Source organism: Ursus arctos, chromosome X, assembly GCF_023065955.2.
Source record: "Ursus arctos isolate Adak ecotype North America chromosome X, UrsArc2.0, whole genome shotgun sequence".
NCBI lineage: Eukaryota > Metazoa > Chordata > Mammalia > Carnivora > Ursidae > Ursus > Ursus arctos.
In genome coordinates, this window is record NC_079873.1 from 5,557,973 (window position 1) to 5,576,319 (window position 18,347).

General features: G+C 44.7%; 1 protein-coding gene across 1 annotated transcript in view; it reads right to left on the reverse strand.

Moving 5' to 3' along the window:
- ANOS1 (anosmin 1) overlaps positions 1-18,347 on the reverse strand; it is a 182,780-nt gene that overhangs the window by 17,053 nt on the left and 147,380 nt on the right. The window contains exons 7-9 of the mRNA XM_026478168.4: positions 17,007-17,212; positions 15,510-15,654; positions 7,475-7,621 (exon numbers count right to left, since the gene is read on the reverse strand). Coding sequence (XP_026333953.1) covers positions 7,475-7,621; positions 15,510-15,654; positions 17,007-17,212 — 498 coding nt within the window. The remainder of the gene's footprint in view (positions 1-7,474; positions 7,622-15,509; positions 15,655-17,006; positions 17,213-18,347) is intronic.

Consider the following 18,347-nt stretch of genomic DNA (forward strand, 5'->3'; position numbering starts at 1 on the left):
ACCACTGTGACACTGTATGTCAACCGCACTGGAATGACAATAAAATACAAAAACACTAACTCAAAAAGATAAGAGTTGTTCAAGAATTGAGTTGTTCAAAGAATTCTTTGTTCAAACAATTCAAAGAATTGTTCAATCACTCAAATGTACACCTGGAAGTATAGAACACTGTAGTTAATTATACTGGAATTGTTTCAAATTGCAAAGGGAAAAATGCCCATGCCTGTATGTTAGCTGAGTTGTGTCCATTAACTCGTTTATACAAATACCTTGTCTTTAGCTTCATCTTGGCAGTTGTGAAAATCCTGCAAGTCTGTATTTAGGATATGACTTCAGGACCCACTCTATAACTAGAATATTAAAAACAGCATCAGCATATCAACTATTTCCTAAGGGGATACATATGAAAATTCTATGCCAAATGCCTTGTGTTGCTCTGCTTCTTGAAATTAAGTTCTTCCTTCCACAAATAAATTATAAAGTACTTGAGAAGTATTTTTAAATATTGAAATTTACTTTCAGTGTGTTTCAACTGTGCTTCAAAAAGTAGATGTTTTTAATTTGTTTCTGAAATATATCTAACTCACAGTGTCTGGCATAAATTAGAGGCTGCAAAATATTTTTTTTAGGATTTATTTATTTTAGAGAGAAAGACAAGAGAGAGAGCATGAGCAAAAGGAGCAGAGGGAGTGGGAGAGAGAATCCCAAGCAGACTCCCCACTAAGCATGGAACCCAACATGGGGCTTAATCCCACGATACTGAGATCATCACCTGAGCCCAAACCAAGAATCGGACACCCAACTGACTGTGCCACCCAGGCGCCCCAAGGCTGCAAAATTTTTAATTAAATGTTAATCTCTAAATTCCAAAAGTCTAATGATCAAGAGTGCTGGGGTGATTGAAATCAGAGCTCTGAGAAAGAGACACCATGTTAGAGCGCCACGGAATAGCCCCCATAGCAAAGCACGGGAAGTCGCGACACTGGTGGCCGGGCACAAACACTTGGAAACACATCAGAAAATGCCAATTCCCCAGGGCAGGAAGTTCTGTTCTTTACAGCATCTCCTGCATCAGAAATACACCTGGTATGCAGTAGGTGCTCAATCAATGTTAGTGGAATGACCTCCTTTCACGAACTAATGTCTTGTTCTCTTTATGTTTGTAAAAATGCTTTGGTCAGACAGACTTTCTGACTTTGTACGATTCTGTAAAAGAAAAATCTTGAACATCTAGGCAGAAGGCATTTGTACTCAAAGTAGAAGTGTGAATGTTTTCTCCTAACTTTGCATATTTTTGGAGCACAAACACTAAATCTAAACCAAAAAGCCTAAAAGTTAGGCTGTGGATTCTGTGGTCACCCAGGAAAACTGAACTGTTGTCTGTAGAATAATAAAATTACTAATTAATAAAAGTAGCTGTGGATTCTGTGGTCACCCAGGAAAACTGAACTGATGTCTGTAGAATAATAAAATTACTAATTACTAACATTAATAAAAATGTTCTATACTTCCAGGTGTGCATTAATAAAAATGAACTGTTCCTTTTAGAAGTACAAATTCACTGTTGAGGATTTGTATTTCCTTGCAAAACATCACTATAATAACCCAGCTACCCTAGGCACTACGTTGGGCTGACATACGATGTTTGAGTCATTTCCCTACAAAATTATATGCTGTGTCATCATAAATAATACAAAAAAACCATGCACCTCTCTGGGAAATTTCAAGGGATGTGAACAGATTTCTGCTCTCGAGTTCCTAGCGCCAGGTCCAAAACCAACATGCTGGCCACCCTCACGTTTAGGAAATGTGACAGATATCTAGAAACCAATTTCTACTTACAGTTCTGTCTCGATTAGTGAACAAGATTCTCGTCTACTCTGATCTGTCACAAGCGTTTTTTTTGTTTTGTTTTGTTTTTTGTTTTTTAAGTTTTCAACTCAGTGTATCCACTGGTGGAAATTAGTTACGGTCCAAGAATATTCATTCAGGTACCTATGTCAGAATTTTTTTTTCCTGTTTTAATGCTGTTTTTATTTTTTATTTTTATCTTTTTATTATTATATTCAGTTCGCCTCTATGTAGTACGTCATCAGTTTTGATGCAGTGCTGAAAAAGCATTCGAGACGCGTCCATCAAGGTGCATACAGTGCACACACTGTGTGATTTTACAGTCGGAGAGTCTGGAAAAGCCAGCCCAAGCCTCCTTTACCCAGGACACAGAAAGAGCTCGTAGTCCCATTCTACACAGAGTTCGCAGAACACGGGGACTGCGTGTTGACTTAGGAGGCGTCTCCTTTCCTACATTCGTGATAGTTACGAACGGCACCTGCTTCATCCGTGTCTCGGGGAACTCTGCTTGGGGGTTCTGTAGGTCACACGGTGCCTGCCTAACGGGCTTCTGGAAGGAGAACAAATGTGGGATGCGTTTGGAACACATGCTCTCCACCTCGGTGAGCGCTGGACTCCCCGACGTTTCCACAGTCTCCTTCTACTGAGGGCGCTGGCACAGGGACGCTCTGCTGAGTTTTATATGTGAACTTGGCTTTCAAATTTAAAATCAAAAGGGAAATGGGATAGATACAATTTAAGGAAAAGGGCTTCTTGGAAAACAGACAAAACTTTAGTGAAAGCATGACTTGTTCTTGGTACCTAAGCGGCCCACGTGATCTGGTGGAAACTGACCTCCGTGTGCAGACTCCCACGGCAACATAACTACCGTGCTGAGGTTCCGGTTCCATCCGCATTTCAACCACATAACTACATCCTGAGCTCCAGGGTTATGCACAGAAAGGAATGTGTATATACACTGCCTGTACACACACACACACACACACACACACACGCGCGTGCACACAGTCTTCGAGGCAAACGTGACCCCTTGCTTGTCATGCACTCCGGTCGTTACTGTACGGGAATACTGTCCATTTCCTGCTGCTGACAGAAGGCAGGGATGGCTAATCCCATTGCATCTGCCAAACTGAATGCTTAGAATTAATCGCATTTGGATTGCAAATTAAATCATGAGCCTGTCTGTGAATGTATCATACTTGGTTGTCTGCAAAGGAGGAAAACAGAGTCGGTCCTAGAGCCGCAAGAAGCCTCTAGCTCTGAGGTGTTCACCCTCCTTCCTGAAGTTCTGTTTCCCCTCTGCCCTTGGGTCACCCTTCAGGCCTCCAGCAACAGGAAACCCCATAAGAACGCTGACATTTGTGGGGTGATTACTTTGTGCTGGGCACTGTCCCCAAGCATTTGGTATGTGTACTCTCAAAATTTACTGCCCACAACAAACCTACAACATAGTCTATCATTTTCCTTTAGTTCATCATGTTAATAGAATAAATGAAAAAAAGTCCCTATCTTCTCATTACTTTCAAGAAGAATGTTTGACACAAATCTATATGCGTCCATGATAAAAACACTGCAGGTAAGAGCAGTAGGGGATGAGACGCCTGAGTGGCTCAGTCCATTTAGCGTGTGCCTTCGGCTCAGATGATGATCTCAGGGTCCTGGGATTAAGCCCCGTGTCAGACTCGACACTCAGGCAGGAGTCTGCGTCTCCCTCCCCTTCTGCCCCTCCCCCCACTCATTCTTGCTCGCTCTCTCTGAAATAAAATTTTAAAAAGATCTTTAAAAAAAAGAAAGAAAAAAGAGCAGTAGAGGATTTTGTTCATCTGGTAAAGTGTGTCTACAGAAACCTTACAGTTAGACCTCATGCTTAGGGTTAAGGCACTCAATAACCTTATTGTGCAAATCGTATCACGTAGGTATGTACATCGAATCATCACATTATGCACCTTAAATATGCACAGTGTTCTAGGTCAGTTCTATCTCCGTAAAGCTGGGAAAAATAGAAGCAGCAGATATTTGCATACAGATATAAAATCGCTTAGGTACCCGTGCACACGCTCGTATTCCTACACACATGCACACAGATCCCGTCACGTCACGCACTGCCCGTGAGCTAGGTGCCTTCCTACAGATGAGAAACCGATGTGCCAAGTGATGAGTGACTTGCCTGACATCACACAGTGAGTGGTTCACCTGGGCTTTTAAACAAAATACATCTCATTTTAAAGACTGTATTCTTAAGCTCTACGGTACTGTGGTTCAAATAGTAGTTTACAAGCGTGCAATGTTTTACATATAATAATTCCTTAGAGATGTTTAGAGAAGTGACTTTTCTCAGCCATCAATACCATTAATTTGTTTCCACCTAATTAGTCAGAATTACTAGTAAATCATCAACCAGGTAACCGAGAAGAAGGAAAGAAAGCAGTGCTTCTGTTTCATCCCTACTTGGAGTAAACAGAAATGAAGGCATCAAAATAAACGTCGCGCCTGCAGTGATCACTCTTGCTCCAGCCTGTACTGAATGTCGCAGCCACCATTAAACCAAAGGTGAAGAGGAAAATGTCAAAGGTCTGGTGGGAAGGAAAACACAACACTCTCATTATGTACAGGCGACACGGTGGCTCTTACAGAAAAATGGGAAAGGACCGTCAGATGAAATGTTGTAATGAGCAAGGGGAGAACGATACAGTCAGATTCACCATCAAGACATAAAAGGAAGAGGTATTCATATATGATGTATTTACATATGTGACAGCCAAAGTCGGAAAACAAAACTGAGGAAAAGTATGCGTGTATATAAGGGGATCGAAATAAACACAAACGCCTTAGAATCATCATCTTAAAAGTATTATAGGCTCTGCATTATATATTATAAATCACCGTTGAGAGAAGATTGTAAAAACCTGAATAAAGTGATCTGTCAAGTGTGGAGATTATAAAGATGTGAATTCTCCAGTCGTTACCATATCGATTGAATTTTCAACAAAGATCTCACAAGGTTTTTGTGGACACTGGCGCATTAATACAAATACTGACATAAAAACACACAGGGCCAAGAATAGTGAAGACAATTTGAAAATGAAGTAAAAAACTGAAGAACTATGATTAAAAATATGTACAAATCTACAGTTCAGACAACACGGTAATGTCAGAAAGTTGGAAAAATATGCTAAGTGACTCTACAGAAGGTTAAAAAGTTAACTTGCCCATATTTTGATGTACGGCCAGGACAGCAGCCCAGAGGTTTGGGGTAAGAGTCATCTTTAAATAAATGATGGTCTCTCAGCTGCAGATCAGGAGAGAGAAGAGTAAAGGAACAGGGAGCCCTACACGTCAATTCAGTTCCAGGTGGAAGTCAGCCTCAGAGAGAAAGGAGATGAGGGCAGGATCTTTGTGGCCCTGTATAAGCAAACAGTCTCAACCAGGACGGCAAGAGCTCTCACCAAAAGGAAACAAAGTGATGAATGGACCCCCTCTAAAACTCAGAACTACTGAGAAAGGAAGGTAAGAGGAGGTCACACAGGGAGAAAACACCAAAACAAAGGAATCAGCAGGTGACATAGATTCAACGTGTAAAGGTCTCTTGCAGGAAGGACAGCCTGGCCGAACAGCTTAAAAAATGCAAGTTCAGACAATACGGAGCCATCAACACGCAGGTGCCAGAATAGCTCAACTTAAAAAGATGGGCATTCCACATGGCAGAGGGAGGGGGGCGCACCGGGGACAATGGTGCCCTGCTAGTGGGAAAGGAAGCTGGTGCATCTGCTGTGGGACACCATCAGTGTCTTCCAAAGCTCCACATGCCCTAATCACCCAGGAGCCCTCCTTGTCCAGGAGAATATGTGCATCAAAGACCTGTGTTCACAGCAGCACTATGCTGCCGAGCCCATCAGCTGGACAAACTAAATCCCCAGCACGGGCTGAAAAGAGCCTTTGGTGGAGCTCTACGGGGGGCTACAAGGGCAGCACCAGCCATGGGTGAATTACTGCTCCTTGCAGCAGAATGCGTTCATTTCCCACTTCCCATATCACGTTCACTGCAAGAAACCCAACACACACTGTATGGTTCCAAGTTGTATAAATTTCAAGTATCAGCAAAACAAACCTTCAGGTTTATAAGTCCGCGGCGGCAGTGGTTGCTCTTGTATGCTTAAGATGTATTCTCAGTGCTCACGTTTGTACTTCACTATATGTTTGTATTTTCAATATTAATGTTTTACTACTGATAGAGTTCTAACCTAAAATTGGTTAATATAATAGATCAAACAAATTTTGTAATTTAATATTTATCCTAAAACTTATTAAACTTAGGATTAGGGATATATATTAATGAATAATTTTTAATTTAATAAATAACACTGAATAAATGGAATTTAGTTTTAATTAACATATGATAGTAATAAAACATTAATATTAGTTGTAATATTATTTTAGCTGCAGAATGGATGTCAGCAGCTTGGAAGAAAATTCTGGAACAAGAACTCCAACACCAATATTCCTTTTTTCTAAAGGTAGGTTCCACACCAGCTGGGATCCCAGCGTGGGGCATGAATTCACAGTCCTGAGATCAAGACCTGAGCTGAGATCAAGAGTCAAACAACTATTCAAACAAATACTCAAACAATTCTAAGGGTAAATCTTCCCTGCGGTATTAATTATAAAATGGAAACCCTGAAGGCACACAAGAGTTTTGCTGCAGTGGAATGATGGTGTGTTAGGATATCGTGGTGTGTCCGTACGCAGCAGCGAGTTAAACATGGCACGAGAAATATATGACAATGCAGACTGCTCCTATATTATATGAAAATGGATGTTTTACATGAAAATGTTATATATATATATATAAAAATGTGTGTGTATGTGTATATATACACATATATATTTGTGTGTGTGTATAAAACAAATGAGGGAAGAACAGAAGTGTAGGAAACTTTCAAAAGGACATCCACCAAAATACTGTTTCTAGGAGAGAATACTGAAGTAAGTGACTTCTTTCTCTATTTTCCAAATTATTTGGGTCGTTCATCTTTTTTTAAAATGAAAAACTAACTTAGAATAAAAATTTACAGTGCAGAATAATGAGTATTTTGAGTGTTTTGAAGACAAGACTGGCCTTCTGGGAAAGCAGTGAAGATAGGCTAACATGCCTGAGATGATAAAATGCAACTGGGTGACCGATGCAATTTCCAAACGGGATACAGATTCCTGGGAAACGGGGCAGCCCACTCAGACTTCACAATAGCAAGGCATTTAAAAAAAAAAAATCAAAGTATTTTGTCCAGGTTCTAGTCTCCTTAATATCAACACCATGGCGGGGTGCCTGGGTGACTCAGCCAGTTAAGTGTCTGACTCTTGGTTTCAGCTCAGGTCCTGATAGAGTTGTGACATCGAGCCCCACACTGGGCTCCACCCTCAGCATGGAGTCTGCTCGAGATTCTCTCTCCCCCTCTTCCTGTGCCCCTCCTTCCACTCATGTTCTCACTCTAAAATAAATAAATCTTAAAGAAAAAAAAAAAACAAACTATCAACACCGTGGCTCGCCCTTGACTTTTTCACTAGCCTCGTGATGTCACTGGGCTACTTAATGCAGATAACAAATCATCAGACAGTGTTGGCCCACCTTCAGTCTTTTTCCAGTAGACCTTCACCTGCAGCTGGTTGTCTTGATAGAAGGGGGCCCCGATTTCCAGGAGGCGCGTGGGCCGTCGTCGTTGGAAAGGGGGCTGCATGTGCATTGCGCTCTTTCTTGTCTTCCCAAGTGGGTCTTCTGCAACAAAGCACAACACTGTGATTTCCTGGTCAAAAGTAAGCAGTAGTCAGTACACATTCGTCAGGTGGGAAAGGCTGCTCTCATTTAAAGAAGAGGTCTGGATAGTATTTCTCATTATATATGTGTTTTTGTAGTAGCGAAGAAAGTAAATGAAATACTATGAAAATACCACGTGGCCTGGGAACAATACAGACAGCTTTTCATAGACGTACCAGCATTATATACAGCAAGGCCCGGAGCAAGGCCCTAAATGTTCAATCTACTTTGTATGGGAAATACTAAGAGCCAGCAAATGCAATGCGATGATACGTTAGATTGGGAATGGAGTTGAAGGATGCATTCATTCATTCATTCATTCATTCCTGTCAGTACTTAGTGATCACTTCCTAAGTGTCAGGCAGTGAGCCAGAGGCCGCAAACACAAATCTCGTGCACATGGGTCTCCTGCAATAGCAGCAGACACATATGCAGGTGATCCTGCACACAGAGGAGGGCACTCCCAACGGCTGGCACATGGGGCATAGTCGTGGAGGGAGCACAGTAAGGAGGGAAGGGGTTGTGTATGTCTCACAAGCCGCTGGTGCCTATTCTGTGGAAAAGGAGCCAAGACTCTGTGGAAACAAGTTACAAGAACAGGATAAGGCAGTTGCAGTAGGAGATGGCATGCTTTAGGAAATATGAGACTAGGTCTGTAGGCATGTTCACTGCTGTTTCTTAACATGATTTTCCCCCGTGGTCAGTGTAACACTGCGTTCACCACGTACTTACTGCAAAGCAAGGACAATGTAAATGTGACTCAGAATGATCCCAAACCGCAGATGTCCCATATCCAATGGCACTCAGAGACTAAGTCTCTAATCAAAACACTAGGAAACATTCCTCCGAATCAGGTAATTCACACTTTGATTTCCACCACCCTAGGCTAGGCCATTTCCTCTCCATCGCTGTTTTGTGGCACGATCGGGCTCTGGTTTTAGTGTTCTTTTTATTTTGCCATTTTAATACAGTTGCCTCTTTCCCATTTGTTGCATTCTTAATTCCTACAGTATACTGAGCTCCTCCTTGAGTTCACTAGGTTCCAGACTCTGTTAGCTCAGAGTGCACCAGCCAGCGCTCCTTGTCTGTGCTGGGTACGACACTCTGTCCTTCCAAAGTCCCCCCCAGCTGCTGTCCTCGAAGACAATTTCCCACGATGTACAGAAACAAATCCTCCTCAGCACACCTACATTTTCCCAGCTTTCATCACTTTTCCTCCCTTTAATTTCTTCCTCCAGCTGAACCTTGAATTCCAGGCAGGACAGACCCTATTTGAACGTCCCTGGATTTCCACTGTGTTGTTCAGAGACACACACCTAGTGGCATGAAATGAAATGCAGAAGTCTGAATTCATGGCTCTAGAGTGGTTAGCGAGTATTCACTCGTCTGGGTTGTGTGGGCTGTTTGACTGATGTTAGCAGAGTCCTCCTTTGTCACAGGCTTCAACCATGCTTGTTTCCCCAGGGTACATTTCCCTCTGCTGCAGCAAGGCCAGCCCACCTAACTTCTTCTCCAGGTGTATTCCTGGTGGTCTCTGGTGTGCTTGATGGACTTCCACACCATTCTATTTCTATTCATACAGCCATCCTATGAAATAGAACAGGGTCAATGAGCTTTTCAATCAAGGGCTGGACAGCAAAGAGTTTTGGCTTCATGGCCCGCACAGTCTCTCTCGAGTACTCAGCTCTCATGATGGCACAAAAGCAGCCACAGATGGTCTGTAAACAAGGGAGTGTGGCCGTGGGTCAATACAATTTTATTTACAGAAACAGGCGGTGGGCCGGATGTGGCCTGTGGGCATTGTTTGCAGACCCCTGAGAAAGTGACGTTAGCCTGCACATATTAAACACAAAAACCATGGGGTTCAAAAATACGAAGAGTGTCCAGTTTCATGCAATTCAAGCAGTAGTGAGGGTGGGCTGTAATCCCAGGGCCATCTCACGCCCAACTCATGCTCCTCCAACACCACACACCGCCTCCTTTTAGGGAGCAAGGTGATTATCGACGTGGTTTAGTAGTAAGGATCTCAGAACTTTGCGCTGGCCTCCAATCTCTCCTTCACCCAATGCCTAGTTTTGGAAGTGGCATGGTTAGAAATTCCACAAGACCTTCCTGCTTTTGGATTCCCAGTAGCCTTGTGAAGAACAGAACGAGCTGCATGGATTGTCTACCAATGAGAACCTTTCCCAACAGGGCTGTTCGCCTGCTTGGGAAGACAGGAGCCCAAGGGAACGATGCAGATGGGGGAGAAGACTCCTGACCTGTGGTGAAGCAGGATTAGGAGGGGAAACCTGAGGACCACAGGAGGAAACCTGCATCGACCACCTACTGCTCCTCACAGCGGCACGTACACTGAACCATCTACACAACGATTCAAAGAAAAGGGACACTTATGTGACTAGGTTCTAATGTACAATGTTGTACTTTAAACAGTTCAAACAAATGTTTGGATTCCCGAAACATTTATGAGGTTCCAGTCTTCTGCACCCAAATCTAATATGTGTCTGGGGGTTTATCACACACCTAGCCGATCTCAGACACCTGCGGGGTGTCCTACAATCCACCTGAATTCTGACACAATCTACCTAAGACGGTATCGGATCCCCTACGGACACCGTGCACGTTGGGGGGGCATCCCCCTCTGACGCCATCTCCCTGCAGATGGCATTGGATCCCCTACAGACACCGTCCACATGGGGGGGCATCTCCCTCTGACACCGTCTTCCTGCAGATAGCACTGGATCTTCGAGGGTAAGGACTCCGTCATGTAGGACTGCCCCCCACTTCAGACACCACTCACAAATCCAGGCTGTCTCCTCTGTTACTACCCACTGCGGAATGGTGGTTCCAACCACCAAGGGAGGTCCAACCACCAACTCCTAGTGTTCGTTCCAACCACCAAGTCCTCAGATTCAATCAATCTGCTAGGGTGGCTCACAGAAACATTGACTCACTAAACTACCTATCAGTTTATTATAAAAGGCTGTAAATCAGAATGAGCCCAATGAAGAGATGCCCAGAGTCAGGTCCGGGAGAAGGGACATAAAGCCTCCGCGCCCTCCCCAGGGTCACCGCTCTCCGCGCAGCTCCGTGTGTTCACGGCCCTTTCCAGCCTCCTGTCTGTTCGTGTGTTTATGGGGTCTCTCTGCCAGGAATGAACAGCAAATACGTGCTTATCATAAATCACAGCGTCGCAGGCTACTTTACGAGAGGCGAGGGGTCACCCCCCAGCGAGAGCCAGTGTGCCCAACAGCACGGAGAGCTCGGTGCACACAGAAGCTGGGCCAGAACAGAGAACCAACAGGCTTCTCCTGATCACCATGGACGTCCGGAATCCTGCTGGTCACACCGGAACTATTTGTTCACTAGCTAACTAAGGGTTTAAGATTTTCACAAACCTACTTATACCTCCAGTCACTTTAATCATCTGTGACTTTGAGAATTCACCAGTGGATAAGCAAACGTTTAGATAACTGTGTTTAATCTCTATGTGAATTTTATCTTCCTACTTTGTTATGTCCTACACAGACTTTTATTTTTGGTTATACATACGTAAGGACACAGTTTTCTGTATCTCAAGATGGAAGTGCCCTTGCTTTACTGAAATGCATCCACACGTAACGTTACCAAGCCCCACACCGCACGGAAAGGACAGAGAGGCGTGGGCCTCCATACTAGGAGCGTGGCCCTGACTCTAGGGGGGAGTCCTGTGCTGTCAGTTAATAATCAGATGCAATAAAATCATTTCTACATGTTGTAAAAAGATACGACGTCTGATCGATACTTGGTAATGGTCGCAAAGGTAAGAGAACTGAATGAGTACGCTATTTATTCAGATGTCCAAATTCTCATTTATTTTACAGATCAAGAGATTCAGCATATTTTCTTCTGCTCCATTTTTAGTTTGAAGAGCTAGAAGAATACCCCACTTGCCTGACGCAACTATAAGACCTTTGCAACCTGTCAACCCTGGAAATGGTCTTCCTGCCTCCGAGAAAGCAAGCTGCATTTCCATTCAAGAGTGTGACATCCTTCTTCCTTCAAGGGGCCCTTTTATAGCACGGCATGAACATTCAGCTTTTGCTTACGTAGAGATTTTTGTCATTGAATTACCCTGTAGCCTGCAGACCTGGGAAAATGTAATTCAAAAAGTAATTTACATGCTGGCATTTACTACCCTCTTTCCTATAAAATGTAATTTCCCTTGCTTATACTATAAAGTTGTAATTATTCTTTATTTCTCGTTGGTCCGTGATGAAATATAGTGTTCTTGTAAAAGTCATATACTAGGGGCTCCTGGGGGGCTCAGTCCGTTGAGCATCTGCCTTCAGCTCAGGTCATGATCCCAGGGTCCTGGGACGGAGCCCCATGCTGGGCTCCCTGCTAAGCGGGGAGTCTGCTGCTCCCCCTCCCTCTGCAGCTCCCTCTGCTTGTGCTCTCAGTCCCATTCCCTGTCTGTCAAAAAATTAATAAAATCTTTTTAAAAAGGAAAAAAAGTCATATACTAGCGTTCATGAGATTGTATATCAACACCGGTGTCTGAAATCCTGACAAATATTCAGCCACGTCCTACACAATCCTGCGTAAAGCCGGTGTCTTCCACAGGACACCCCAAGACTAGACAATATGCATTATGACAGGTACTTTGCCCTATTCATATTTTACTTTTCCTCTCTCACCCTCCTGAATCCACACGAGAGGCATCAGCTAATCCTGAGAAGAAAGTGGACTTTGAAGGGTTAATTGTCATAACTCTTTCTGGATCAGGTAAAACACTATTACTCTATTGTGCAATATGGCTTAAGGTGTAAGAGAAACAGGTTCACAATCACCCTGGAGAGGGTGGGAGACGATGTTAGTCAACGAGGGTCTCACCAATCCAATGGGCTTGTGGGGGGGATGCTGTAGGAAGAGGGAGAAAGCCCGAGATGTCCATCTGCAGAGCCCCAGAGCACCTGTGCAGCTCCGTCCGGGCGCAACCATGACGAGGCGCTCCATGAGGAGCCCTCTACAAGGACACGCTGAGCTCAGGTGCTTTTCCTCCTTGTTCTCGGTTGCGAGAATGCACACAAATTATGGGAGTCTGCAATCCCACACCAGTTTCTAATGGGGAAGGAATGCTGGTTACCGGAAAAATCAGGATACTAAAAGGCAAACTTACTTTTTATATAACAGATGAAATCCCCACCAGCAGGAAAACAAGGTCTGAAGGATTTGGGTCTGAGAAGGAAGCTGGGGAGGGACAAGGGGGGAAAGCAGTGAAGGATGAACTTGGGGGAGAAGATGAAGAGGTGACAGAACTCAGAAGAGGGAGAGATCTGTTACATGGTGAGTACCTTCTAAAGCATGTGCTGGCTACCATCTACAACATGGATAGTTAAGAAAGACTGGAGACAAATACTAATTAGAGTATTTTCATTGTAAGAAAGAGGTAGGAAGGGCTTGAACATGGCAAAGAATTTGACAGATTCCACACAGAATCTGACATTAGAGATGGAAGGGCTTTTTAAAGAACTGAATTTATGGAGAAAAAGGAAAGAGAATCCTGAAGAAGGCCTCTCAGGCTCTGGTGTGAACAGAAGGGTGAAGGGTGGAGCCGTCTGCTGCAGGAGAGCCTGGGAGGGGAGCAGATGTGTGCCATCTGAGCACCTGTAAGCCTGAGTACCTGTTAACCACAGGAGAGCCTGGGAGAGGAGCGGGTGTGTGCCGTCTGAGCACCTGTTGGTCTGCATACCTGTTAACTGCAGGACAGCCTGGGAGAGGAACAGGTGTGTGCCCTCTGAGCACCTGTTTGTTCGCCCCCCAAGTGCAGGTGCTACGCTGCCAGCTGAGTGCAGGGCTCTACCCTCAGCCCGTGGTCGGGCCGGTAGATGTGGGGAGTCAGCAGCACACGGATGGTGCCGAGTCCACGCAACTCATGGACCTCTCCCAGGGACAGCCCTGCCTCCCACTCCCCCTTCCTTCCTTTTCCCCCAGCACTGACTTCTCTGCACACTCGGTGTTCTTTCCAGTCTCTGCACTCACACGCACTCCACACTTGCGTGGGCTGATGCCCGTGCCTCGTGGGCCCATGGGGCCCTCCCTGCTCTTCAGGGCTCTCCTTTCCCACCGCCACCTTAGCACCTTCTGCTTCCTCAGTTCTATACGGCTGTGTGTGCGATGGACTAATGCTTGTGTGATCATGTGGACGTGGTTATCTTCCCAACTCAACATTAGGCAGAGATCAAAATGCATCTAGTGCTGCAATAATGTGTGTGCACATGTATGTGCATGTGTATGCTTGTATGCATGTATGTGCATGTATGTGTGCACGCATGTGTATGTGCATGTGCGTGCATGTGCATGTGTGCACACGTGTGTGGGTGTATGTGTGCACGTGTGTATGCATGTTTATGTGTATATGTGTATGCATGTGTACATGTGCGTGTGTGTGCGTGTATATGTGTGTGCATGTGTACAGGTGTGTGCATATGTGTACGTGCGTTCATGCACATGTGTGTGCGTACAGGCGTGTGTGCATGTACACATGTGCATGTGTGTGCATGTGTATGTGTGTGCATGTGTATAGGTGTCTGCATGTGTCTGCACCCGCACAGGTGTGTGTGCGTGTACACGTGTGTGTGCGTACAGGTGTGTGTGTACACGTGTGCATATGCATGTGTGTGCATGTGTATGTGTGTGCATGTGTATAGGTGTCTGCATGTGTCTGCACCTGCACACACATACATGGCACATATATACTAGACTGTGTATCCTTGGTCTATGCAGTATATACATAGGCTCCTGTGTTTATCATATAATGGAGTCTAACACAGTAAGCATCCCCATCATTAGACACAGTAATGTCATAATTCGTAGCCATACATTTCAGGTTGAGGAATGGATAGATGACAGGATTAAAAAATCAGTGTAAGTTGCTAAACATATAGAAAAGTTTCTATGAGAAGTTTTAGGTAAAACTTGTGTTATACCCAGACTCATACAGAGAAATCGTAGACTGTTTCAAATACATTTAATCTCCAAAGAGACGGTTTCTCAAACAGGTAGGAAGCTCTGTTTCTAGAACTTTTTGAAAGCGTCACTTCAAACAGAGCTGCTCATTCGACCCAACGTTTCGCAGGTGGTAGAAGATAATTACAAGCAATGACCGCGTCTAACTCTGCAGAGCGAGGCTCGCCTTTCCAAAATTCAGACAAGCTTTTAGCCCGTTCTTCTGCCCTCTGCACCAGATCCACGATGCAAGGCAGACACCTGGGGCTCTACTCCTCAGGAATCAACATCACACGCTCCTTTCAGGTGCCCCACTCCCCGAAACCTTGCCAGGCGCTTCTCCACTGCGGCTCTAACCTGTCCCCTCTTGTGAACAGAGCCGGAAACAAGAAAGTAACTTATTTTCCGGCTCAGATACGAGTGCCATATAAGACTCTGCTTTTGCTTTGCACAGTTTGTGGCAAATGTACTAGTTTAGGAAAACTGGGAACCAGGAAAATCAATAAGGGAATAACTTAGTTACTGGAATATGAAGTAGCCTTTCAAGAAAGGACGGCGACCGCTGGGAAATACCCATGAAAATGGGTGTGTCACCTGTCACGTTTTTAGGAGACCTAAGTTTTCTTGTTCAATTTCCATTATGACACCAAAATATTGCATATTCGGTGGACAAAAATCAAAAGAGAAACTTCGAAGGTGAAACTGTCTGACACGTGGTCATTCTAGAGGTCACCTAGCTTGGCATTGTAAGTTTACCGATAGCAAGATTACCAGGTCACGACTGTAGGTGAAAACCTCACACTCTCTCGGGCGAGTCCTGGCTTTCTTGCTCGCCTGACAACAAGCACGCGGCACTTACTGTGGCTGGCGGCGTGCGTGGGCGTGAAGTGCAGGGAGGCCTTGGCCCCCTTCAGGCGCGTCTGCCCCCAGTATGCGATGGCCTGCAGCTCCACGGTGTAGCTGGAGTCTGGCTGGAGTCTGTCCAGGAGCACGGAATTCTGGGACTGCAGAGGAAGACAAGATGCGCCAAGCCCGTTACAAGCCTGCCCTGCCTGTCCTCTTTGTCCCAAAGCCATGATACTGTTTGCCAACTGATGGTGTGTGTTCACACGTGTGTGTGCGCATGTGTGTGTAGGCACTACAACCACTTCACAGGTCACATTTTGCTTCCAACCCCTATGATCCCACAACTTGAGCTCCTTTAAATCTTCCTAGGAGATAACCATGCATTGCCAGTTATCACTTACTGTGAAGTCCTTGAAAATAAAGGATAGAGCTGTCAGAAAGTTTCTTAAAACTAAAACCAAGATAGGCATCAGCTAAATATCGAGGATATAGACTTTTGGACGCATATTTTAGAATTCTAAATGGCACAGAAATTGGAATGTTCACTGCCCCAAAAAAAGCCTTGCTACCCTTTTAAAAAATGTTTTCAAACATGTATTTTTTAATGGAATTCAGCTTTATAAATTAGGGGGAAGTTGTTTATGTAAGTTTTCTAACAACAATAAAGGAAACCGAGGAACGCCTTTTCGTGCACTAGGAATCTCATACAATGCCAAATGTTCACTCTCATAGAACTCTCATTTCAGAAAACGGTTCAGTGGAGACTTTATTTCTTGGCATCTGGAAAATAAACCATTCCAAGCTCTTTAATCAACGGGACCAATATCTTGTCAAACATGCATTTTCTAAGCTGATTAGCTTACAGATGAAAATCCCCTGTGACAGGAAAGACACGGACATTTGCTCGGCGATTTACAAGGATCTCAAACAAAACCAAACAAGATCTAAATGTAAAAGGCATTTTGAGGGCGCCTGGGTGGGTCAGTCAGTTAAGAGATTGCCTTCGGCTCAGGTCATGATCCTGGAGTCCCAGGATCGAGTCCGTACCAGGCTCCCTGCTCAGCGGGGAGTCTGCTTCTCCCTCTGACCCTCCCCCAGCTCGTGCTCTCTCTCGCATTCATTCTTTCTCAAATAAGTAAATAAAATCTTAAAAAAAAAAAAAAAAAGGACATTGAGTTCTATCATTTTCTATGACCAGACAGTCAAGACAAAATGATTTCTGTTCCTCTCCTGGAGTTGCACCTGCCATTTGGATAGGAGTAGCTCAGCGAGCTAAATTCAGCTATTTTCACCTAAAATGTAAAGGCAAAACTTCTGGAATGACCGTTCATCCTCTGTACTTCCTCAGCCCAAATGAGAGGGATGGGAAGCTCTCCAACCGTTCCTTCTCTGACCTCAGCACCTGTCACCTCAAGTTCAAGTGTGCCATGCAAGAAGACAACACTTTCCCTCCTCAAGTTCAAGTGTGCCATGCAAGAAGACGACACTTTCCCTTCTCGCGCCCACTTACCCCATCCGTGGTCTTCCTCCGCTTCTTTTTTGTGGGGACGAGGGATTTGCTGCTGACTGTCCAGCTCCAGAACACCTTGTAGTGGTGTACAGGGATGTCTGGTTCCTCGGGACGATCCCACACCACAGCCACGGTCACGGTGTTGTCACTGTTGACGGTGGAATTTGCAAGCCGGAGGTTGGCCGGAGCGGGTGGTGCCGATGGATCTGAAATCCAGGAGAAAGACAAACCACACACTCGAGTGCCACGGTGACCACAGAACCCATATCCTTGTGTGGCTAATGACTACATGGTCAACACGTGAGCACTGCCCTTTACATGGAGAAAAGCTGAAAACAAACACCATCCCCTCTGCAAGCCTCAAATGAAAACACGGATACAAAACAGTAAGATACATTTGTTTGGGCCATATTTGTAAGGTAGAAGGCTCCTTGTAGGCATTTACATACCACTATAACCCAGCTAAACTTTCACTGTGTCGAAATGGACAATATTTTATAAAACATGGTAAAATTTGGGGCAGCTGGGTGGCTCGGTTGGTTCAGCATCTGACGCTTGGTTTTGGTCCAGGTCCCCATCCCTCGGTCACGAGATCCAGCCTGCACTGGGCTCTGCGCTCAGTGCAAAATCTGCTCAAGGTTCTTTCTCCCTTCCTCTCCCTCCACGCCTCCCCCCTGCTCGTGCGCACTTGCTCTCTCAAATAAATAAAATCTTAAAAAAAAAAAAGGTAAAATTCTGTTAGGCTGGCTGACATTAAATAGATCAGCAAAGCAGACCTGCCTGTGAAAAGTCTGGAAAGAAAAAGAAATGCAGGGCACACGAGTAACTGCCTCCATCTCAGAGGTCCTGTAGCTTTTGATCTCGGCTTCGGCAAGAGCAACAAAGGGAGATCAGCCAAAGTAAAGCGTTTTTTCTTCACCTACATCACAAATTGGATGACATACGGACAACATCCATTTTTGTAATTTCACCATTTCTGGCTTGTCACATAAACCAAAACTTCTCAGCTGTCAAGAGGCAGGCGAGGCTCTGGAATTATCGCCCTACAAATCTCCATTTTAAATATGCATACGAACATGACTGACTATGCACAAGCGAGACGGGCTTGCCTTCGTTTCCTGCCGCAAAGTGAGCGCGCCGCTCTCCACACATGATTTACAGACGGTTTCGTTTGGAGACGCCCTCCCTGAAAAATGCTGTCAATAACTCCAATTATGATAGCATGTGCATCAGAAGTGCAAACACGTTATATCTAACTTGATAGAAAGGAAGACGGAGGGAAAAACACCCATGTTTTTACTGTCAGGACCCTTCGTGGTTTGGGAATGATGAAAACAGGAA